The sequence below is a fragment of the Magnolia sinica genome, chromosome 14, assembly GCF_029962835.1.
Source record: "Magnolia sinica isolate HGM2019 chromosome 14, MsV1, whole genome shotgun sequence".
NCBI lineage: Eukaryota > Viridiplantae > Streptophyta > Magnoliopsida > Magnoliales > Magnoliaceae > Magnolia > Magnolia sinica.
This window is the reverse complement of record NC_080586.1, coordinates 75,150,544-75,175,646: the sequence shown is the minus strand read 5'-3', so window position 1 is coordinate 75,175,646 and position 25,103 is coordinate 75,150,544. Positions and strand designations below refer to the sequence as shown.

At 40.9% G+C, this 25,103-nt stretch overlaps 1 protein-coding gene across 1 annotated transcript; it reads right to left on the bottom strand.

The window, feature by feature from the left end:
* Nucleotides 1-857: 857 nt before the first annotated feature.
* LOC131226233 (pentatricopeptide repeat-containing protein At1g06143-like) lies at nt 858-4,703 on the bottom strand. Its single transcript, XM_058222013.1, has 2 exons — nt 2,901-4,703; nt 858-1,570 (listed from the first exon to the last, which is right to left on the bottom strand). Exons 1-2 carry the CDS (start codon nt 4,664-4,666, stop codon nt 1,564-1,566), a joined length of 1,773 nt encoding a protein of 590 aa, XP_058077996.1. The 5' UTR covers nt 4,667-4,703; the 3' UTR covers nt 858-1,563.
* Nucleotides 4,704-25,103: the final 20,400 nt, after the last annotated feature.

Sequence of the window (25,103 nt, the reverse complement as noted above, 5' to 3'; positions counted from 1 at the left end):
AATTCCTGCTTTATTTTTCTGCTCTCTTCGTGAGTTGTGGAAGAATTCAAAAGTGGGTGCGAAGCCCTCCCTTTTCGAAGGGCTAACTACCGTGGTGCGAAGCCACATCGATCCCAATTCACCCCCATCTTCCATCATCTTTTTTTTTTCCATCTTCCCCCACCATCCGTACTTCGAATTTGTCCTTTTGTTGCATCAGATTTCTTCATTACAACAGGTTTCCAGATTTCGGCACACAGGCGAGTTGAAACTTCGACGGAGCACCACGCACAAACTGTAGATTGGATCGAGCTAAGATTTGGGAGTTTTGGAGTCCATCCCTGGCCGACCAGGGCCAAGGTGGCCTTTTTCTGAATAATGGGCCCCACACACGTGCGGCCGGGATCACATGCACGTCCGTCTGGGCCATTGTTGTTGTCCACATGCAGGATCATCTTTTAGCTCAGGTTTTTATCCTCTCATAACCGTTTTTCATGAATCCTAGCCCTATATTACATTATCCCTAATTGATTTGCCCCTTTTTATCACCTTAGGGTTCCTTGAATTGAAATTAGGGAATCCCTTGGATTAGGGACTGATTTTTATGCATGAGTAGTTGATTTTATTTCCCTTTGACATCGTTTGGCTTATAATTTTATTGGTCCAGTCCTAGCCTATGTCGGCTTGGACCCGCATAAATTCCCCTTTAATTGAATGTTTGGATTTTCATGTGGGATGTGGAATTTGTGTGATTGTTTCTGAATTAGTGTGATCTAAGCCTGAAATCTTGCATATCATATTTAAATTCACGTCCTGCGTCAATATGCCTTTTCCAGGTCTAGCTTGCACACGACTCCTTTGACTCCTTGTTTATGCCTCCAACATTCATGCGCAATCAACGCGCTATCGAGGATGAATGGACTAACAATTTGGATACCGCAACATGGGATGGGACCCACTTTTCAAAATCAGTATGTCATGGTTAAAAAAGGAGTTCACATTTCCTAGAATCCCACTTCTAGGATGGTGGATGCTGAAGGGCAATCTGCACAATGGAATATTTCAATTTGATCTGGTGAATGCACTATATCTGATGGTACAACAACAAAAATTTGTGGATGAACGAATAAGATCATCGGCACACCAGTTTGGACTTAGTTCCAAATTCTCCAATGGTATATTGAAACCATGAGATTGAAATCCCATTCAGCATTGCACCTCAAAATGGATGATTAAAATGCAAGCCAATTAAAACTGTGTTAAGATGATCTTGATAAATCAGTGACCGAAGAAAGAAGAACTGCAAATGGAATTGAAGTATGCAGCTTACCTATGGATCCATGCTAGTAAGCTACATCGAGTGCAGCTGTATGACAATCGTGATGAGTCCTGCCCTTAACACCATCCTCGGCTCCACCAATTGAGCTTGAAATCCTTGCATCTGATGCAACTCGGTGACTCAAAATAAACTCTAAATATCCTCCGAAATTGCAGTTTGTTTGAATCAAATTGCACACTGGACTCAATACCCTCCGCCATCTCCTGTTGATCATTGCCCTCATCCTCCTCCCCATGGCCTGTCTATTAGATTCTGCATACAAAGAGTGGAAGAAGATAATAGTAGCCATTGTTGGGCCTCCATATAACCATTTTCTTTGCACTTACCACATGTTTTCAATTCCCATGCATTTAGAGAACTGACCAAACATGGGCCAAAGGCCACAATTTCCACTTCATTCATCTTGCTCATTAAAATTCAATGCATCTCCAAGCAAACTAACATTGATAAATTCTCTCTATATATGCAAGCCACTTGTATGATGGAGATTGAACAGACCACCATTTCGGGTGTTGTAATGACTAATGAGCTCTTAATCCGGGCCTTACCAATGAGAAATGGTTTCAAACAACATCTTTTTGCAGTAAATTTAAAAATTGATAGGCCCACGCACAACCCATTTTTTACCATACTCAAACCAGATTCTGCACGAATGAAATTGCTAAAAGATGTATAGATATATCAGAATCCTGCAACCATTCCTTTCACAAAGTGTATATGCTCCCATCAATATCAACTCACCGACTCAACTAGAAACTGGGTCGAGTCAACATGACTGGGCAAGATTTTGAGCTAAGTCTTTAGGCAACTCGGTTCTAGCACCAACCCGACCCTGACTCAGGAAGACTCATGGGATTAATTGGTCAACTAGACAACTTGTGAAGACTCAGGCCGAGTCACTCACCCTATGCAACCAGATTTTAATTATAATAATAATAATAATATGAGGACCATGGGAACCAAAACGGTGAACTCTACTTATCCAGCATATGCTCTCTTACTAGACACCCAAGTATGACTTTGCTTTCTTTTCTTCTTTTCTTTTCTTTCTAATGCATATGTGATATGCAATTATAAGTGGTAGAGTTACCTACTCGTTCCGAACAGGTAAGTTCCATGTTCAGAACTTAGTTTGTAGATGTGGGGCCCACAGTTGTTCTATCCAAGCCATTGATCTGATGGGTCCCATGGCCCTCATCATGGATGGACAATTCCCCTATAATATCCTCACAATTGGTCAATTCGAAGCTTCCCGTTGCTGGCATGCAAATGCATGGGTAAAAAGAAATGCACGAACAAACCACACTCGATGGAGGAAAAACCCAAGATTCAATCGCTAGGATCTTCCAGTTTGGGAGATTTCGGGCAAATGGTCCATCCATACTATGTTCTGTTCAGAAATAATGCAGAACTCAGCCTGTTATTTTAAATATTCTCTACTCCTAGAAGATTTAATTTACATTTATTAACTATCAGGTCGGGGACTCGACCCAACCCAACCTGAATGAGCATCGAGTCAAGTCAAGCTTTCGTATTTTTTAACTACACTTCTCATGAATTCAATCACAATTTCGGTACATACCCCGCCATCTTTAGCTGCCCATCTAATTCAACCAACAACATGAAAATCTTGTCACATAACGGGTGGGATCGGTCAGCCACTACAAACTCATGAACCTTGCCTCCAACTTCGATCCAACTGCTCCCCGGGCTCTTCTTCTGCACTCCTCTCCCCCTCATTGCTGCTCTAATCTTTGCCACCTCACTCCATCGATTAGCTTCAGCGTACATATTTACCAAAAGAACATAATAACCACTATTTTCAGGCTCCAAAATCATCAGTTCCTCCACTGCTATTTTGCCGATTTCCAAATTCCCATGAAGTTTACAACCACCCAAGAGAGCCCCCCAAACAACAGCATTCGGCTCTATTGACATTGTCATTATCAAATCATATGCTTCTTTGAGTAGGCCGGCCCGGCCTAGAAGATCGACCATGCATCCATAGTGTTTGATCTCAGGAGAGATCAAGTAATCATGGGTCATGCTCGAAAACCTCCGACGACCTTCTTCGACCAATCCTGCATGAGTACAAGCACTAAGAACACTAACAAAGGTAACCCCATTGGGCTTCACCTTCTGCCTTTCCATTCTATCGAACATACCCAATGCATCTCCGGCATGCCCATGAATTGCAAGCCCTTCGATCATGGAATTCCAGCAGAACAAATTCTTCTCCCGCAGATTGAAGAAAACCACCAGGGATCTCTCTATATTGCCACATTTCGCATACATATCGACCAACGCAGACCCAATATAAACATCGAGATCAAATCCATTTTGCAATGCGTAAAAATGCATCTCCTTTCCCAAATCAAGAGCTCCTAAATGGGCACAAGCCGAAATCACAGTCGCCATGGTCACTTCATCAGGGCTAACCCCAGCAACCCTCATTGCTTGGAAGACTTCAAGGGCTTCTCTAAACCGCTTGCCCTGAGAATAAGACGAGATCATGGTAGTCCACGACACCAAATCCTTGGAAGGCATTTGGTCAAACAAACGTGCAGCGGACTCTACATCCCCCGACCTCGCAAAACCAGCGATCATTGTGTTCCAAGACACGGTACTCCTCTCCGGCATATCTTCAAACAACCTCCCAGCAGCATCCAAATCACCCACCCGGGCATACCCAGACACCATTGTAGTCCACGAGACAACATCTCTCTCAGTCATTCCATCAAACACCTTCCGTGATTCAACAATTCTAGAACAATTCGAGTAGAAATCAATCAACGACGTCTGAACAAACACTTGAGATTGGAACCCACTCTTCCAAATCCGACCATGAATCGATTCACCGAATTCCGTGGACAGTGCTTGAGTGCATGCCTTCACCAACGTCGAGAACGTAAAACTCGTGGGCGAGACTCGAGACCTCGACATTCCAACGTAGCATCGGAGGGCCTGAATTGGGGAAGAGCAATGAACGAATCCCCGGATCATGGCATTGTATACATAGACGTTGGGATCTTCCATGCAGTGGAAGACAAGAAGCGCGTAATGCATTCGACGAAATGCCGAGCAGGCGCCAATGAATTGATTTATTAAGTAAGGGTCTTGGTGAGCGTTGTTCTTGATCATGGTGGCATGGGCAGATTTCAGCTCTCTCAATTGAGAGCATTTCCACAGTAGAGAAACGGTTGGAGCCTCTGGACCGTTGGATGTTGGGATTTGTGTGGTTTCGGGGGTTTTTAGCAAACGTGTTGGAACTTCAGATGGCCCACTGAAACGAACGTTTGTGATGGGACGCTTGGGTTTAAATCCTATCATATGGTTGGAAGCTAACATGCGCCGAGGGTGAAAAGATTGTCAGATGGCTGACGCGGTTGAGAGAGCGAGGTTAGGATGAAATCGGATTGCGTACTGAGTTACTCAGTACGCTTTTTATCGTACTGAGTAAACTCAGTTGGGCCCACTGTTAATGTCTGTAGTTTATCTACACCGTCCATCCATTTTTAATGATAATTTTAGGGGTTGATACAAAAATTGAAGTGAATCCAATGCTCAATTGGACCATTACACAGGAAACAGTGTGGAATAATGATTTCCACCGTTGAAATCTTCCTAGGGTCCAAATTAATTTTTATTTGTCATCCAACCTGTTCATAAGATCACAAAGAAGACAAACCACAAACATCAGCTTGATCCAAAACTTCTTTGGCCTCTAAAAACTTTTTAATGGTAAAGGTTCAATCAAACTGTTTCCTGTAGTGTGGGCCATTTGAGATTTTAATTTGCTTCATTTTTAGGATCTAGTAGTAAAATTATCTTTTAATATGGATTAACGGAGTGGATAAAATAAATAAATAACAGTGGACCTCACACAGTTTACTCAGTACGCTAACGGTACTGAGTTACTTAGTACGCAAACCGCTTCCGGTTAGGATGGGAGCGGATTAGGTGCGGCCCCGGCCCACCCTACACGGTGCGGCCCTGACCGTCGGGCCCACTTTGATGCATGTATTTTATATCCACGCCGTCCATATGTTTTTCCAGATCATTTTAGATGAAGGGCCCAAAAATAAAGAAGATAAAAATGTCATGGGGACCATGCTACAGGAAACAGTGGCTATTGAACGCCCACCATTAAAAACTTCTTAGGATCCACCGCAATGTTTATTTTCCATCTAACCTGTTGATAAGGTCAAATAGACCTGGATGAAGGGAAAAAACAAACATCAGCTCGATCCAAAACTTTTGGCCCACAATAAGTTTTTAATGGTCAATCACCACTTTTTCTGTAGTGTGGTCCACCTGAGATTTTTCTCTGCTTCATTTTTGGTTTTGTGTCTAAAATGAGCTGACAAAATAGATGGACGGCATGGATATACTACAAATACATCAATGTGGGCCCAAGATCAGGACCGCACCATGTTTGCTTAGGCAGAGGCCACACCTAATCTGCTCCCACCATCTGCCAGCTCGGACCCACTGCATATCTGACGTAGACAAAAACTAGGCCTTTCAACCGTCGGTCAGGACACGGATGAAAATTAATAGAAATGACGGCCTATAAAAGCTTGGCATATATGATCGAAGGGCTTAAATTATTGGACAGGATCTAACCTAGCAAAAATTCAAAATGGCAACCTAACGGGCCAAACCATTCTCTGCTGTTGATTTCTGTACGGCCTGCGATCGAACCAATCAAGGGCTTAGATTTTTTTATTCATCAAGGGGGGCGAGTTTGGTGGATCCCCGGATCCACCGAGGTGGGTGGATCCCAGACTGTGGGGCCCACTTTGATGTATGTGACTTACATCCATGCCGTTCACCTGTTTTGACTGCTCATGTTAGGGCATGATCCCAAAAATGAAGCAAATCCAATCTTAGGTGGACCACACCACAGGAAACATTAGTGATTGAATACCCACCATTAAAAACTTCCTGGGGCCACCGGAATGTTTATTCACCATCCAAACCGGTGGATAAGGTAACAAAGACCTGGATGAAGGGACCAGACAAATATTAGCTTGATCTAAAGCTTTTGCGGCCTTTAAGAAATTTTCAATGGCTAATCACCATTTTTTCCTGTGGTGTGGTCCACCTCAGATTTGGATCTTGTCCTAAAGTGAGTTGTCCAAATGAATGAACTACATGAATGCAAGGCACATATCAAGTTGGCCCCACATTTAAGGATCCACCCACCTCAATGGATCTTAATCCACCACCACTGCACCCCTACAAAGGGTCTTCATCTTTGGCTAAAGTAGCATTACATGCGCCAACAAGTGCTCGCTCAGGCTGTTAGGATTCGTGGAGCCGGATAACTAGTGGTATATTGCTCGTTCAGCCATTACTTTCGTGGGTGAGCTCGCTGGAGGTAACAGGGGTAGTGCCCCTTTACCGGGGGGTTCGGGGGCTGTAGGCCCCAACCTAAATAACAACTTCGTAATTTCACGTGAGATTTTGATGTAAACCTTAGTTCATTTAGGATTATATATATTTGGTCATATGTGTGTGAGAGAGATGGCATTGTATTGGGATATGGTACTTCTTTTTTTTACCTTTGAGTATAGTACATTAGTGTGAATCTGTGAACATACTGAAAGAAAACCATATAGATCTTTATTTTTTTAGTTTTCATATTTTTTCTTTTTCTTTTCATTGATATTGCGTAGTATGTGGTTGAAAAAAATCTCCTCCCAATAACTAGTATTAGAGCTCTTAGTTTGAATGAGAGCAATATAAGAAGAATAAAAGGTAACAATTGGAAAGTTCGATGGTTCAAACTTCGGATTCCGAAAGATGTAGATAGAAGATTACCTTTATTAGAAGGATCTCTATCTTCCTCTTTAAAAAAAAAAAGATGTTAGATAGTAAATGGGAGGTGCTCAATAAAGAGGCTTTGGAAACAATTTGACTTTCTTTGACAAAATTTCTTATGTTCAACCTCTCAAAGGAAAAGACTATTAAGGATCTGATGGCAGCCTAATTAAGGATGTATGAAAAATCATAATGCTTCCAATAAGGTTTTTCTAATGAAAAGGTTGTTCAATTTGAAAATGTCTAATGGCGAAAGTGTGGTTGAACATCTTGATGAGTTAAACACAGTCACAAGCCAAGTGGACTTCGTATACCTCAATTTTGATAATGAAATCAAAGCTATTATAATCTTATCATTGTTACCAGATAGTTATGATAGTTTTGTGGTAGTCATGAGCAATTCTACTAGATCAGCAAAGTTACAGTATTATAATATTGTGAGCCTCATTTTAAGTGAGAATCTCGAAGGAAAGTATCTGAATCTTCAAGTGAAATATCAAGGAACGCTCTAAATACTGAAAAATGGAGAAGGACACTAAATAGAGGAAACAAAAATCAAGGTCGATCAAGATCAATGAAGAATGGATCATCTAAGCCTTCGCATGGAAAGGGTGAAGGTTCTTGGAATTGCAGCAAAAAGGAGCACATGGAGCGGGACTATAAAGTTTTGAAAAATATTAAAAAAATAATGATTATGGAGATAAAGATTCTGTAAATATATCTAAATAAAGTATTTTTTATGCCCTAATTTTGTCTTTCAATAATCGTAATGAATCTTAGGTAATAGTTTCTAGTGCCTCATTTCATGTTATTTTAAGTAAATGTGTTCTTTATAACTATGTGTAGGGTAATCTCGAAAAAGTTTATCTAAGTTATGATGAACATTGTTGTATTGTTGGAAATAGCGACGTTCAAATAAACCAGTCGAATGGGACAGTGTTGAAATTAAAAGATGTTAGGCATGTTCTAAATATAAAAAGAAATTTGATCTTGGTTGGCCAACTTGCAGATTTTGGACACATGAAAACTTTTCACTAATAACTCATGGAAGATCACAAAGGAGGTATGGTAATTGATCAAGGTAAGAAAGAATGCACTCTTTACTTGACTTCTGGATCTAATAGTTCTATTGTAATTGCATCATCAGGAGTAAACACGGGTATATGGCATCACACACTTGGACATATGAGCGAAAGGGGGATGAAGGTTCTACTTTCGAAAGAAAAGCTGCCAGGGCTGGAATCAATTAATATGGACTTTTGCAAAGATTATATCTATGGAAAACTGAGGAATGTAAACTTCTCAAAGGTCGGAAGGACTCTAAAGTTGGAGCGGTTGGAATTCACACTAATGTGTGGGGACCAGCTAAGATATCATCTCTAAGTATCTCTCTTTATTCTGTTACCTTTATTAATAATGATAGTAAAAAATTATGAGTTAATTTCTTGAGGCATAAATCGGAAGTATTTGATGTATTCAAGAAATGAAAAACTTTGGTTGAAAATGAAATAGGTTTGAGGTTGAAGTGTCTTAGATCAGATAATAGGGGAGAGTACTGCGACAATAAGTTTGAGGAGTATTGTACGATTAATGAAATCAATAGATAGAAAATGACTCCAAGAATGCCATAACAGAATGGTGTCATTGAAAGCAACATAACCATTCTAGAGTGCGCAAGAAGCATGAAAATCCGTCCTAGATTGCTTAAACGGTTTTGAGCAAATGCCATGAAAGCTATAGCTTACTTGATTAACAAGGGACCTTCAATTGTTTTGGATGGTGGATTGCCAAAGAAAGCATGGACTGAAAAAATGTAAACTTGTCACGTTTAAAGGTATTTGATTATATCTCTTATGTTCATATCGATTCTGAAAATAGGACCAAGCTTGATCCTAAGTCCATAAGGTGCACATTCATTGCATATGGCCTTAATGATTTTGGTTATCAATTTTCGAATACTAAAAATCAAAAAAACATTAGGAACAAGGATATGGTATTTAATGAAATTGTCGTGTATAGGCATAAGTTTAAATAACAAAAAGAGAAAAATGAGCATAGTGAGTTTGTAGAACTTGATGAGATAGTAAGAAAGGATATTTTAAGGCCCCAAGATGAAAATTTATAGGCAGAACCCCATACCCCTATTCTTGTGAAGAGATTATCTAAGGTTAATAAACCTAGTCCATTATTTTTCTTCTCTATCTTATTTGTTGTTGATTGATAATGGTGAATTAGAATGTTATGAAGTGGCTTTACAGGTTAAGACTAAAAAAAGTAAGATTAAGCTATGGATAATGGGATGGATTCTCTGATATCAAACCAGACATGGCACCTAATCCAGTTACCCAAGGAAAAGACAGCTTTACATAACGAGTGGGTTTATAGATTGAAGGAAGAGCACAATGGTACTAAGCAATTCAAGGCCAAGTTAGTTGTGAAAGGTTTTCAACAGAATGCAGGTATCGACTACACTAAAATCTTTTCTCATGTTCTTAAGATTTTTACTATCAGATCAGTTTTAAGCATTGTGACTACAGATGATTTGCATTTAAAATAGTTACATATAAAAACTGTCAGGCCCATGTCCTAGTAACCGTTCCATTCCATAGGGTTCCGCGGTCCTTCCAATCGAATTTCGGCCACCCGCGACCTGTAGATTGCATTTGCGCGCAATCCTAAGTCATATCTTGTAATCCCGAGCCATCTTGACCCGAAACCCACGCCATTGCGACTGCGTTGTCGCTGCTATTCCGACGTTGCGTCTTGTGCACTGATTCGACGTCTAGATCATGAGATGTGGGTCATGCATGATCATGGCCGTGGACCGCACGTTGCGGGACCCACCTATCCTGATTTATACACTTTCCTAGGTCATCATGAGGATGACATCACCCCTACCTACCCTACCATAGCCACCCTAGTCCCTGGCCCATAAATGATTATTTTTCTTCCCATGAGCAAGCTTCTTACAAGTCATGATGGCCCTACCATCATCATTGCCTAAAAACTACCTATCTCTCTCTCTCTTATTTCTCTCCCCCTCTCCTTTCCTTGTCATTTCTCCATTGCTAGCAACACCAACCCTCCATGAGAGCTCTCCAATATTTCAGCCCTTTGCAAACTCTCCACCCCCAAATCTAACCCTCAAAAATCAATCTCAACCCTTCAATCCCTCCCTTGAAGATAAGAAGACACATTGGTGGTAGAAGGACAAGAAGGAGATCAAGATTTGGAGGTGGGTGTCATTTTTAGAGTAGATCTTCCATCCTTTCTTTGATCTTCTTGCATAGGATCATGTAGGACCCACCAATCAATGGTGGAGATCCTACTTGACCCTTTGGATGTGGCCAATGGCCCATCCTTGGTGCATGCATGATCCATGATGGGTCCATTTTCCATGGACCCCTTAATGATATTTTCTCTTTGAATCCATGTCTTTAAGGGTCATTTAGACCCCTGATTTGCATGGTGGGGATGGTGTCCCACCTTAGATTTTCATGTTTCCCTTTTTATGTTGTTGTATGGTTTATGATGCATGTAATAAGGGACCCATAGTGGCGGGGTCCCTCCATCACACGTTTCTCCTTCTCTCTCTCCCTCTCTCTCTCTCTTTTCTTTTGATGATGATGATATGTATGTGTGGCCCACATGATGTGATCAAAATCCAGGCTGCCCAGATTTTTCTAAGCATCCAGTTGGTAGAGCCCACCTTGATGTCCACTGTTGGACAGGTCTAGATCAAGGAAACCATAAATATCAGCTTTATTCAAAGCTGCTGGTGGGTCCCACGCATGTGGACCCCCCTCATGCTTGTGGCAATCTAGACCATCCATCAGCTGGACGGCCAACAGCTGGATGTTGCAATTGACGTGAGCAAGTGTTGTGGGGCCAACATGATATATACGTTATATCCTACACCGTCCGTTTGGACGCATGGGGCCCACCCCACATGTGCAACACGTGTGGATAGGTGGGACCCCACCTTGATGCATCTGTTGTATATCCAACCGTCCATCCATGACATGGCCCACCCCACATGTGTGGGTGGGACCCTCTCTGATGTATGTGTTTTATATATGTCGTCCATCTGTTTGGACATGGCCCACCCCACACGTGTGACACATGTGGGGGTGGGACCCACCATGATGTATTTATTCTATATCCACTCCATCCTTATGTTCAGGACGGTGGACCCCACGGTGTTGCATCTGTTTTACACACACCGTCCATCCATTTTCAGCTCGTGTGGGGCCCATCCCACACGTGTTGCACGTGTGGAATGGGACCCACCTTCACATATGTATTTTGTATCCAGTTGTCCGTCCGTTCTGGACGGGCAGGACCCACCTTAATTTATGTATTTTGGATCGACATCGTCCATCTGGACGGTGTGCTGTGTGGAGCCTACCTGTAATGTATGTGTTTTACTCTCACGTTGTCCATCTGTTTCTACTAGTGGACCCCTACCTTGCTGATGTGTGGTATATTACGCTATCCATGTGTTGTGTGGGCCAACCAAAATGTATGTGTTTCTCCACGCCGTCCAGGGCAGCAGCCCACCCCAATGAATGCACTGTATATCCAAGCTGCCCATCCATTTTTCCTGGATTATAGGTTGCCCCATTGGGCCCATTTTGGTGGTACAATAAGCCTACCTTGAGGTATGCATTGTAGGCAATCTGTCTACCTAATTTTCTGGACTATATGGGCTGCTCCATTAAGCCCACTATGATGTATGTGACGCACCCACTAATGGGCCCTTGTGTGTGGCCCAATATGATGCATTGGTGGCCCTTTTGTAAGGCCCATTATGATGTATATGAGGCCCATGAGTGAGGCCCAATGGGATGTGTATGAGGCCCTTGTGTGTGTCCCAATATGTTGTATTTGAGGCCCATATGATGAGGCCTAATGTTGGTGTATGAGGCCCATTTGGTAAGGCCCAAAGTGATTCATATGTGGCCCATGAGTGAGGCCCATCGTGATGTACATTAGGCCCTTATGTGAGGCCATAGGCCCACTATATGTTAGGCTCTATGTGGGCCACTCCTACGGAGCAATGTTGGTTAAATGTCCACATTGATGGGCAATGATAGTTAAATGTCTACATTATGACCTTCCCTCAAGCCTTGTTAGGCTCAGTCTCATCATTCTATTAGTGGGTTAACCCAAATCATTGGGCCCCATTAATGTTGCATAGTCCATCATCACCGTAGACGAATGAATCCATGCTATCGGATTGGTATATCCACAGCCGAGGGCCAATCTTTATATTATAGTTTAAATCGGCGAATCATCTATGGATCCCGCATTGTATATAGGCCGATTATCGATGCCGATTATGAGTATGTGATAGCGCAGCATCATGATACATGCTCATATGCATAATCTGCATGCTTGATATGAGATATGGTTGACTATTGCATATGACATTGGGCAGGTTGTTCATGGGACTCCCTGATAGGCGAAGTTGTCCCACATGAGAGCACGGCATGCGCAGGATTGATTCATGACTGGACTATGTGGCTCATGTATCTTGTATCGTATGATTGTGATTATTGTTCGCCCTAGCGACATCAGGGCTGTAGCCTCTGCAGTTTAGCCCAGACGGTAGGGTTGGATACCGAAAATTCTGTTTAAGCACAAGGGCGCGTAGGATGTCACAGGGTGAAAGTCCCCAAACCCTTATGGTACCATGGAGGATGCTCCAATGCCTAGACTGAGTGGATGTATGAGTACGTAAAGGCCGAATATCGGGAGGCCATGTCTCTTACTATGTCGTGGTCGGTTGGAAAGAGGTGTGACCTTACCTGCCTGAGTGAGGAGACAATATCTAGGTTGAATTTGACCAGCTTGAGGAATGGGTCCGCTATCGACTAGCCGGGCCCGATATTGGCAGGCGAATAATGAAGTCTCTTCCACTTACCCAGTTATGCATTCGGATAGGGGTGGCAAGCTGGCGTAGAGTGTAATAGACCTCGGTGATATCCCAGAGATGAGTTGTATGATTATATGAATTCCGATGAGGATTGGTATGCTTAAGTTGCATCTCGTATCGCGTCGCCTTGGTATGGCCAATAGCATTTATGCCTTGCATCACATCATAGCCTTAGTATAGCCGATAGCATTCATGCCTTGCATCGGATTACCTTGGTACAGCTATTAGCATTCATGGATCACCAGCATATTCCGCATTACTCTGATATTACATTCTGAGCACGCTTATGTTGCGCACACACTTTCACCACCCTCTAAGCTTTCTATAAGCTTATGCACGATAGACGCGTGCAGGTAATGTGAGGACGCAGACGTAGCTGAGCAGGAGCAGGAGCGTACCGCAGAGCTTCAGGAGTTTTTAGTTATTATCACCATTGTATTTCCCTTTATGCACATTGTATTTCAAAGTTTTTGGTCATAGTGAATTTTGTGATGGTGTTCTTGTTATTACTATCCATGAATTATGCTATAGTTATGCTTATTGTGAAACAATCTTATGCTGAAAATCCTCCTTATAGGATCCCAGGATCGAAACCTAGTGTATGGTGCCGAAAGCCGAGAATGGGGTACTACGGAGGCTGTCGACACCGAATTCAGTGATCGGGAATTTTGTGAACCCGGTTTCTGAGTTTAGGGCATGACAAAAATGACTCTTCTTCATAGCGATTTTGAACAAAACATTTATATACGTTAGCCACAAGGATATATTGCACCTGGCAAGGAGAACATTGTATGTAAACTCAAGAAGAGTTTATACGATTTGAAAAGGCTCCAAGATAAGAAGTTTGATAGTTTATGTCTACTGATGGCTTTAAGAGATGTCATATTGATCATTATTGTTATTTCAAGAAATTTAAAAATCTGTGTCTCATACTTCTTTTGTATGTAGATGACATGCTTGTTGTAGGGTCAAGCATTTATAAGATTATAAATCTTAAAGATTAATTGTTTAAGAAGTTTGTAATAAAGGATTTGAGTGCTATAAAATAAATTGTTAGTATAAGAATTAGCAAAGACAGAAGAAACATGAAGTTGAAATTATCATAGGTTGAATATGCTGCAAAAGTACTCCAGCGGTTCAACATCGAATGTGTTAAGCTAGTTAGTACTCCCTTATCAGGTGACTTCAGACTCCCAAAGGAATATGGTGCAACAACACAGGAAAAACGTGACTACATGATTAAAGTTCCATATGTCGTGGCCATTAGTAGCTTAATGTATATTATGGTCTAAATAAAACCAAATATTGCTCATACAGTGGAAGCTGACCAAATATTGCTCATACAGTGGAAGCTGTCAGCAGGTTTATGAATAACTTAGAAAAGGAGCATTGGGAAGATGGCAAATGAATTCTCAGATACTTGATAGGTACTACCAATGCAGCGTTGTACTACAGAGGGTCAGAAATAAGTTTGCAAGGATGTGTTGATTCAAACTTGGTAGGGGATATTGATAGCAGAAAGAGCACTACATGTTGTGTTCACTTTTGGCAGTGCAACACTTAGTTGTATCTCATAGTTACAGAATATTGTTACCATCTCGATGACAAAAGCAGAGTATGTTACTACAAAAGAGACTTTCAAGAAAATGGTATGGTTACAGGGTCTCATGGAGGAGTTGAGTAAGAAGCAAGAAAATTGTAAGTTGTACAGTATCAGTCTAGGCATAATTCATCTAGCAAATAACTCAGACTTTCATTTAAGAACCAAAGATATAAACATCAAATATCATCTTATATGATCACTTTTGGATGATGGATAATTTACTTTAGAGAAGATTCATACAAATCACAACCCTACTAATATGTTAACTAAGGTGGTCACCAGAGAGAAATTGAAGTCATGTTTCAGTTTCTACGAAGTCATGAGCTTTTACAGATGCAGCATGTTTAGTGGGAGATTGCCTATGATCAGTCTTCAAGAAGGAGATTGTTAGGATTTTATGAAGTTTGATCATTAGATGTGTACTGCTCATCCAGCCATCACTTTTTGTGGGTTGAGCTCGCTGGGGGTCGCAATGGGAGCAACGCCCCCTTGCTTGAGAGTTCAGGGGCGTAGGCCCCGTCCCAGAGGGTAATTTTATAATTTCACACGAAATTTTATATAAACTCTAATTTGTTTCGAGTAATATATATTATGTCGTGAGAAAGAAAACCGTCATTGTATTGAGAGCTGCTACTTTATTTTTTGCCTTTCAGTATAGTGGATCGATGTAAATCCATGGACATACCGAAAGGAAACCATGTAAATCTTTATATTGTGGTTTGCATATTTTCTCTTTTTCTTTTCATTAATATTGCTCAATATGTGATCGAGAAGGTATTTTTTCTCCCAACACATGGTCACATCTCATGCATGAAATGTCCAGACTATTTAGCAAATCTATTATTTAAATTCTAACATCTTAGGATTATTTTCAAGTCTAATAGACTACACATTATGTCCAAATTTAAGTGGCAAATTATGCCAAAATGATTTAAAATTTGGTTTGGTTTGAAATTATGTTGAGTCAGCTTTCCAAAGTGTCTAAGATCTTGTAGTGTTAATCTCACTTGAGTTATAGCCTATAGATGCCTATACAGCAGTGATGAAATTTCTACACAACACTTGGTTTTGAAAGTTGTGACTGTTGCATTATAGTCCTCGGCTGCTAGCATGAGAAGCTAGGATGTGATGGGCCTCATCCAAAGGTTTGCACTATGAGAGAGGATGGGGGCATCAAGTTTGGTTACTAAGTTAGCTACAATCCTCTCTTATCTATGGTTTTTATTATTATAAAATGTCACCCTTTTATGCATAATTAGATAAAAATATATTTTTTAGATATTAGTACCCAGGTTTTGAGAGGTCTCTTTATTTTACCACTTTATGTCAAATTCAACTCATGTCTATGGCTATTTCTAAAAAATAATGAAAATAACCCTAAGAAGTAGTTTTGTCTTGCATTTGCTAATGGAATGTTAAGTTCATATTGTTGTCCACAACTTGGAACAGTCTACATCATTAGTCTGGATTGTGGTCCACCATCTTGGGACTCTCCAAATAGTTGTCTACCTACTTTCAAATTGAATAGTTGTCCATCAACTTTTGAATGGTCCAAATTACAAAATACCTAATGTTGAATGGTCTAGATCATTGTGTCCACCATCTTACAATGGTCCAAATCACTCTCCACGCAATTTGAACGTTCCATGTTGTCCACAGTTATCACTTTTTAGGGTTGTTTTTATCATTTTCAAAAATGGGTTAACTATTGTTAAGTACTTTTTTTAACACACATCCCATATGGCCACTTGAACCCATGACTTCAATGTTGAAACACAGCACGCGCGTTTACCACTAAGCACGCAATTCAGACCCGAAATGTAGGTACTTGCATGGTAATTGTCATTACTTGGTTTTGATCGAAAGTGATAAAATAAAGAGACTCCTCAAAATGTAAATAATTGCATTTAAGAAAATTATTTTGGGCGGTTTCATATAATTAGACTAAAAAATGGGTGGCATGTTTTAAGTTTATCTCATGGGTTGGTTTTGTTAAAGTTTAAATCTAGTTGCTCGATAGTTAATAGGTGGTATTATAAGTAATTAGGGCTTTTGGGAAAGGTATATAGGAAAACTCCATTAAGAAAGGGAAAAAAATTATCTTTATTATTTCTTTGAGATTTATTGTGAAAAGAGCAGAAAATGCGATGTTCCTCTCCTTTCTATAATTATGTAGGTAAGCAAGTCTCCCATATGCAAAGTTACTTGACAGAAAGTACATTTTTGTTGCATGATTTCCTCAGGTAGACAAGTGATGATTGATTTCCCTTGTGTGGATGGATGATACTTTCCATTATTGTGTTTTTTAAGCAACTACTTGATTTGGCCCTCTTGGGCTGCATCAAATCTATTTGGAGATTGATGTTTTTAATAACATTTAGAAAGCATTGACCTACTCGTAGTCTTGAAAATATGAAGTTAGGGATAAGAGATACATCCATTACTTTTAGATTCATTTGAAATATGAAGGCTCTAGATTGATGTAGGTTCTAGAATTTTAAAGCCTCGAAGCCATTGGAAACATAGGATGCTTGTGCATTGTACATGCATTGAAACATGTGTGAAAGATTAAGTGAAGGCTAAAAGCTATTTCCAATGCCTTTAAAGTAGAGAAAACGTCCCAAAATATGGTTGCAAGGATGCTAAAATGAAATGTCCACTTCTGTACGGGGAAAAAAATGAGTTATCTCTAAATTGAGCAAAGATCTATAGTATTGACCATAGGTGTTATGCATCCAAAACAGATTTAAGACATCTATATTACAACAATCTCCACCGTGTCTTCAATCTTCAACCGTGTAGCTCTCTGACCTCTTCTCTTATCTCTGCATCACATCATAGCTTCTCGCGCACACTCCGTCCTTTTTTTCGCCATCGCCAAGCCCAAAGAAGTCGCACAGAACTTGAACTTCTCTATAAGAATGATCTAGGAGAGCATGTCTGTCGGATCTGAATCCACATGCCTAACCACCTTTGCTCATGTCTTCTCAAAATGAAAGACTTAATCTTCTTACCATCTCACCGCTACTCGATATTGTTTGTCGGGGTATTTGCTCACAATACCGATAGCCTATGAAATAACGGGTATAATACAAACCATGGCAAACACTGTCAACCGCATTCGAATAAGGCTCATAAGATATATCCTACTTTTTCTCATCTGTTTTGAGATATGTCATGAGGAAAACTTAAGGAGAGACGCTTAGGGAACGCTCTCCGGCTTTGTCTAGTCCATCACATCATTGATCAATACCTACCTAAGTTATTTTACCTGAGATAACCAAAGCCTACTCCTCTTTCAGTCTCAATGCCGAGAACCATCTTTGCAGCCCTCTGATCCTTCATCTTGAATGTCTCACTTAACCGAGTCTTCAGTACATTGATTTCAGACATGTCATAATTGACGATTTACATGTCATCAGCATACAATTCCTGACTCACCATGAAGAAATCAAACCACTGCTTAGGCGACAGGTCGTACCGACCTCCTGCAAACTTTTTTCTTAGCCCCTTTAACTTCGAACCACTCTGGTTGTTTCATGAGATCTGCTCTTCCAATTTTCCTTACAGAAGTGCAGACTCCATATCCATCCTTCCAGCTCAAGATCACATTGGTCAACCAGCGCCAATCACAAATCTAATAAACACCTGTTATACCATCACGCGAATATCTCTGAGAAGCTAATCCCTTCTCTCTGAGCATAATCCTTCACTACAAACCTTACTTTGTATCTATGTTGTATCCTCCTGAAGATTCACCTGCATCCAACCGCTTTCCAACTCACTAGAAGCTCCACCAGCTCCCATGTGTCGATCTGGTACAACGAGTTCATCACATCACCCATAATCACCTTTCACTTCTCAGCATCAGGTCTGAATAGAAGACGGATCACCTGCGATATTGGAGTCATCCATGTACCTCGCTGATATCATGCGATTATATTGTGTGATTCTTCTCATAGGTGGCCGCTCCACCTGCTTTGTATCTTTGTCCACGCATCACAGCCTTCATGCTATGCCTGCTCATGTGGCCATGCCCAACATGCCACACACGTGCAGAGGTGGAATCCGCTACATCCATTGCAGCTCCACCTTTTGAAGTACTCCCGATTAACCTGTAAACATTATCGAGTCGTTACACTTTCATGATCACTCGTACCCCCTTAAATACTCTAAGGACACCATCAATACTTATGAACCTGTGCCCTATAGCCTCAAGTGCACCAAGAGAAATCATGTTTTTCTTCATGTCAGGAACGTGCCTCACCCCAGTCAAGGTATGCTCTGTCCCATCAAACACCTTGACACGCACCGTACCAACAGCCACAACATTACAGGCACTGTCATTACCCATAAACACCTATCCACCATCCCAATCCATGTAGTTGGTGAACCAATTCCGATGAGGAGTCATATGAAAAGATGCCCCTATGTCTAAAATCTACTCGTCCTTACGATCATTATATGGCCGTTTGATCGTAGACACAGACAAAACATCACCATCACATCCACTCGATTCATCTGACGTGGCAGCATTGGCCTTCCTGTATGAAGCCTCAAATTCTTCTCTCTTAAATTTAAGATTTGTACAATCCTTCTTCACATGTCCTTCCATCCCACAGTTTCAGTACCGTACCTTTCTTTTGCCCTTGCCCTTGAATTTGGATCTAGAACCTGAAAAACCTATACCTTTGTTCATAATTCCTACCCCTTGTAAATAGTGCATCAGAAGATGTCCTCATGTGGTCGTTTAGCTTTCTCATAGCCTTCCCTTGAAGGGCTGAGATAACGGTGTCGATACTCAGGGTTTTATTCCTGGTGCATATTGTGTCCTTGAATGACTCATACGACGCCGGAAGAGAATTCAGTAACATACATGCTTGTTCTTTATCTTTCATCACTTCCTCCATATCCAGTAATTTGCAAACCAATTTATTAAAGTTATTGTTGTGAGCCTCTAGATCTCCACCCTCTGTCATCTTAAAGTTATACCACTGACGCTTCAAGTGTAAGCAATTTTCGGAGGATTTTTTCACATAGACGTCATCTAACTTCGCCCACAACTTAGCCACAATTTTCTCCTGCATGACATTGTAGAGAACCTCATCTGTGAGACATAAACAGATCGATGATAAAGCCTTCTTATCAAGAGTATTCCAATCATCATCAATCATAGTAGACTTTCGCTCATCAAGAGCACCATTTTCGCCTTACTTAATTAAGGAACCGATCATCTTGATCTTCCATAACTCAAAATTATTTTTCCCTGAGTACTTCTTAATATTATACCAAGTGCTTATCATTATTGCCTATCCCTCATATTCAAATCTGTGCCCCAACAATTGCTCTGATACCACTTGTTGGGATTTGTGCTGCGAAATCACACAGATCTGGATCTAGGATAGCAATCAAATGACACCAAGCAATCACAAGAGAATACAAAGATTTAACGTGGAAAACCCTTTCGGGAAAAAACCACAGCACAAAGCGACAGAATTTCACTATAAAAGCATAAATTACAAAGAGAGAGAACTTATCCGATTCGAACAACCTCGAATCTCACCCTTACTACACCCTTTAGAAACCCTAAAACCCTTTTAGGAACCCTTGAAAAAATTTTAAAAAGTTTTAGCATTCCCTAGAATAGCCCTAGGGACCCCTATTTATAGTTTAAGAAACTTTACTTACGCACCTTTCTAAAACTGACTCAAATTTACACAGTCCTCACAAAATCCGCCCTATATCTGCGTAACCCTCGACTAGTCGAAGGACCCCTTCGACCGATCGAGCCTGGTCCTCGACTGGTTGAGTGACCTGGATACCAAAAAACATAGCTCGCTGGACTTTGAGTCAAGCGGACCTTGACTGGTCGAGCCAGCCCCTCGACTGGTCGAGTAGCGCGGTGAAAAATAGATTTAAGACATCTGTATTACAACACTATCCACATGAGAGAAAAGGATTATTGCTTTGATTGAAAATGGTGGTAAACAATATCGATGACCTCGGGACTCACTCAACCAAATTGGGGATTCACTCATCCAAATACAAGATGAGACTCACATGCTCTCAAAGAGCATCTAAAAAGCTCACAAAGAGAAATACACACACACACACACACACCAATGACAGCTTTCTTCCCTTACCAATCTCATTTTATAGAGGGGAGGAGGTTAATCATTTAGGTGGGAGGGAGAGAGAGAGGTGGGGGTGGGGGTGGGGCCCAAGGCAGCTATTAGGGCACATGCCTTAGGCTGCATCATTGTCCCCCTCATCAAAAGAACTCATCCTCAAGTTCAGCTTAGGGATCTTTCACAATTCCTTATCAAGATTTTGTAGCTCATCTCTAGTTATCTAAGTATCTTTGAATCTGGACTTGTTCTTCCATCGGACAAGATATTGAGTGTAGTTGTATAAATACTTCATCTTATATCATAGCCGGTACGTTAAAGACATCAATAATTTCAAATCGAATTCTAATTGAAGAATGCATACTCAAGTCTTGAAGACTTGGTGACTTCAATAATTTTAAATTAAACTAAAATTAAAGAATGTATGATAAAGTCTTCAAGACTTAGTGTGGATTGATTTAGATTTTCATTATATAAATAAAGGTCAACAATGTTGAAAATGAAACGAATCTCCATTTTTTTAGGTAGTTTAAGTCGATATGCATTTGGCCCATATCTTCCTAAGAATACAGCATGAACCAATCTTTTTGTTATTCAATTTGTTATAGGTATCATTGAAATTTGTCGTTTCTACAAATATGTCATAACCAAATCACATTCTTTGAATTCCAAGTAATTATAATGAATATCAACGGCTTCTTTGTACCAAGCATTAGTGTTGATGCAAAAATCTGGATCACCCTCCACCGAGCCCTGCGCGCTCGGAGCGAACCCTAGTCCTGCACAGAACAGTAAACAAAGGAGACCCTAGCTCAAGCAGGGGACCCTCCAATGCCAAAGTCGGGCTAGGGAAACTGGGTCTAAGCAGTGTAGAGTAGAGTGGGGGTGCGAGATGTTGCATACCTGTTGCAATGGGTTTCTCTGGTATTTATACTTATGGATATAAGGGGTCGTTGCCGTTAAACTCGGCACGATCTATTCCATCGAGTGGGCATTACGCGCATGCAAATGTTGGTTGTTACCCTTATATCGTGCACCAGATTATTCTCCTATATGCCTTATTGGGCTGTATCTCTAAACGTGATCTTCGACCACGTTCCTACCCGGCCCTGCAACTCGGTTCCTTGAGCCCGTGATGGGACTAACCTTGTTCAGACCTCAAACTTAACATATCCGAGCCCATGGTCGAATCCCATGGTTGGAGTCCAAGGTCGGAATCCATGGTCGGAGCCCATAGTCAGAGTACATGGTCAGAACCCATAGTCGGAGCCCATGGTCGGAACCCGCTAGGAATGCCCGTCTTGGACTTGGTCTCTGGCCTCCAGGCCGAAGATAGGTTTCGGGACTCCGATCCAGGGCCGTAGTTCTTCAAATGATAGCTCCAGTCAGTCGATCCAGGGGCGTAGTTCTTCGGATGAGAGCTCCAAATGCCCGATTCAGGGCCATAGTTCCTCCGAAGCTCTACTCGTCGATTCGGTTTGCCTAAGTTGGCCCTTATCAGTGCGGCTCAAATTTTTCCATAACAATTAGCACTCTTTAGGTTGACTCAAACTTATTCCTAGACCTCTTGGATATGGCTAATAAGTTCTTCACCATGCTACTCTATTCCGAGTTAAGAATGAGTACACAATCCAAGATATAGTTCAGGTTTTTTCCATAAACAACTTCAAATGAAGTTCATTGAATAGATCGGAACTTAGAGTTGTTATAGGCGAATTCAGCAAATGCAAGATAATATCTCATTATCATGGGCGGTCACTTGTCAAATATTGGAGTAAATCACCAAGAGATTGATTGAAAATTTTGATTTGACCGTCAATTTGTAAATGATAGATACTTAAAAATTGAATTTCAGAACCTATGTGTTTCCACAAAATTCTATGAAAGTGGGTAACAAACCATGTATCTAAATCGAAGGTGATGGTCCTTAAAATACTATAAAACATGATGATCTTTTTAAAGAATATGTGAGCAATGTGAGAGGCACCAATAATATTTTTGTAAGAAATAAAATATGATATTTTAGAAAAGCAATCAACTATCACAAAAATAAAATTATAGTCCTATTGTATTCTTTGCAAGCCAAAGTGCAAAATCCATACTATTGGCTTTCTCATGAATGAGTTAGTATAGATAAAGGGGCATAAGATCATTTTTGTTGTTTATCCTCAACTCAAGCCCATCGAAAAGCCATCGACCCAATCCGAACCAACCAAGGGCGTTATTTGAACCCTCTGAACACCGAAATAAGGCCAATCAGTCATATCTATGCTAGTGGAAATTCAAAACTTATTGGCATTCTTCAGTTAATCAGAAGTTGCCACATGTCACTCAGGGTAGCAACAAACGATTGGTAGTTAGAAGGTCAAACCTGGTCGCAGAAATTTGATTTTCTCTGCCCCACGAATGTCAAACATGCTAGTGTCCACAAGTTCCATGGGTTCAAGCTGGTTTCCACCATGCCCTTAACTTTCTTCCAAATTACAAGCTTTGCCATCTCAACTGCCTATGAAAAAGTTCCACGTGTCCCAATAAGCCCCGACAACCAATTGGATCATGTCGCATGGTATTTTGTCTACCAGCTTCCCTACTAATTATCAAAATGTCAATGTCTTGTATATAAATACCCCATCTGCCCTCATTTCTCGTGGACTAAGTTCTCTACCAAGGGAGAGAGTGGGAGGAAGAGAGGAGGAAGCATCCAAGTCATCCATTCCTCTCACCCCCTCATCTAAACCATCTCAGCAGGACCCTCTTCCCCAAGCCATCCATCGTATCCTGGCCAAGCCAACCCATCCCAATGGAGTACGTTGGGATTTAAGATATCCGAGCATCTCTTCCCCGAATAGTGTCAGGTCTCTTCTTCCCCCTCTGACATCTTCACTTGCCCGTCACTCCATGTGGCCATTTCTTCTATTTTTACTGGTTTAAGATATCTGAGCATCTCTTCCACGAACAGCATCAGGTCTCTTGGTCTCCTCCCCCCTCTCACATCTTCACTTGCTTGCCACTCCATATGGCCATTTCTTGCTTCTATTTTTACTTAAAGACACAATGCAACATTCCCCTCCGATATACCTCTTGCTACAAATTTTTCTTCTTTTCTTTAGTGATCGATATGTTCAATATATGCTCTAGGTCTTGTCGAATCATCAGATCCTGGTACATCATAAATTAGAAGACAATCTCATTTTATTTCTTTTTAAGCAATAAATCTCCTCAATCACATTTGCAGTCGAGCAATAACTGCTGCCTCGGTCGTGATCGCAATTGAGTAATAAAATCTTCCTTAATTTTGAATCTTGCTGCACCCTAGTCGAGTCATGACTGACTCTTTGGGCAAGACCACAGTTGAGCAATGATCATCTCCTTGGTCATAGCATAATTGAGCAATGATCCTTCACGGTTTTGAATCTCTCCCAACTGAGTTGGGCAATAAGTCTTTATGGCCTTGAATCATCAAAATTCCCTAAATCTCACAAAGTGAAAACTGCACACAAACGGTGAAGGGTGCCTTACCCCTTCCTTCTCCATCAACAAGGCCCTTACTCAAGAATCCCCAGCTAGTGACAACTCTACAGCAAATCATACCATTCGCAAGCCAATATATCACCATCCGGCATGACCAAGCACAAAAGAGTGGAAGTGCCTCCCACACACACATACACTGTTCCAGCAAATCATCTACAAACCCACTCAAATATTTAGCAACTCTGCTTATCAAACACTAGAAATCTCTCTAAAAATGGCTTCATCTCAAAACTGCCATATCGAGTCCTATCCAGTCTGCATGGTTCACCTCATTTTCCACATGGGTAGATATAGGGCTGAAAGTCAGGTGGGTTGGGCCGGGTTGGTGCTCAACCCTAGCCCAACCCAAAGTTCCTATACCTCAACCCTAACCCAACACAACCTCGGGTTGGAAATTCTCAACCCAAGCCAAACCCAAGCAGGCTCAGTCGGGTTGATCGGGTTGGTCAGGTGAATACATGCTAATATTTTCATTATTACATTAGTTTATTATATTTCAATACACAACTTATTTTTTGTACCTCCAATTTTATTAATTATATATATATATATATATATATATATATATATATATATATATATATATATATATATATCATAAAGAACCTCATTTTTTTCTAAACAAACAAGCTAAAATATAGAACAACTACTTCTTTAAAAGTCGTGTTGTGTAGCACATCTTGGTAGCTTGAGTCATTGCAAATGGTGTGGACCAATGAGACCCGACGTCACTAGAATTTCATGTGCCTTCCACACAAA

Coding starts and splice junctions, on each gene's coding strand:
- LOC131226233 (XM_058222013.1), bottom strand. CDS start 4,666: ATGTTAGCTTCCAACCATATGATAGGATTTAAACCCAAGCGTCCCATC.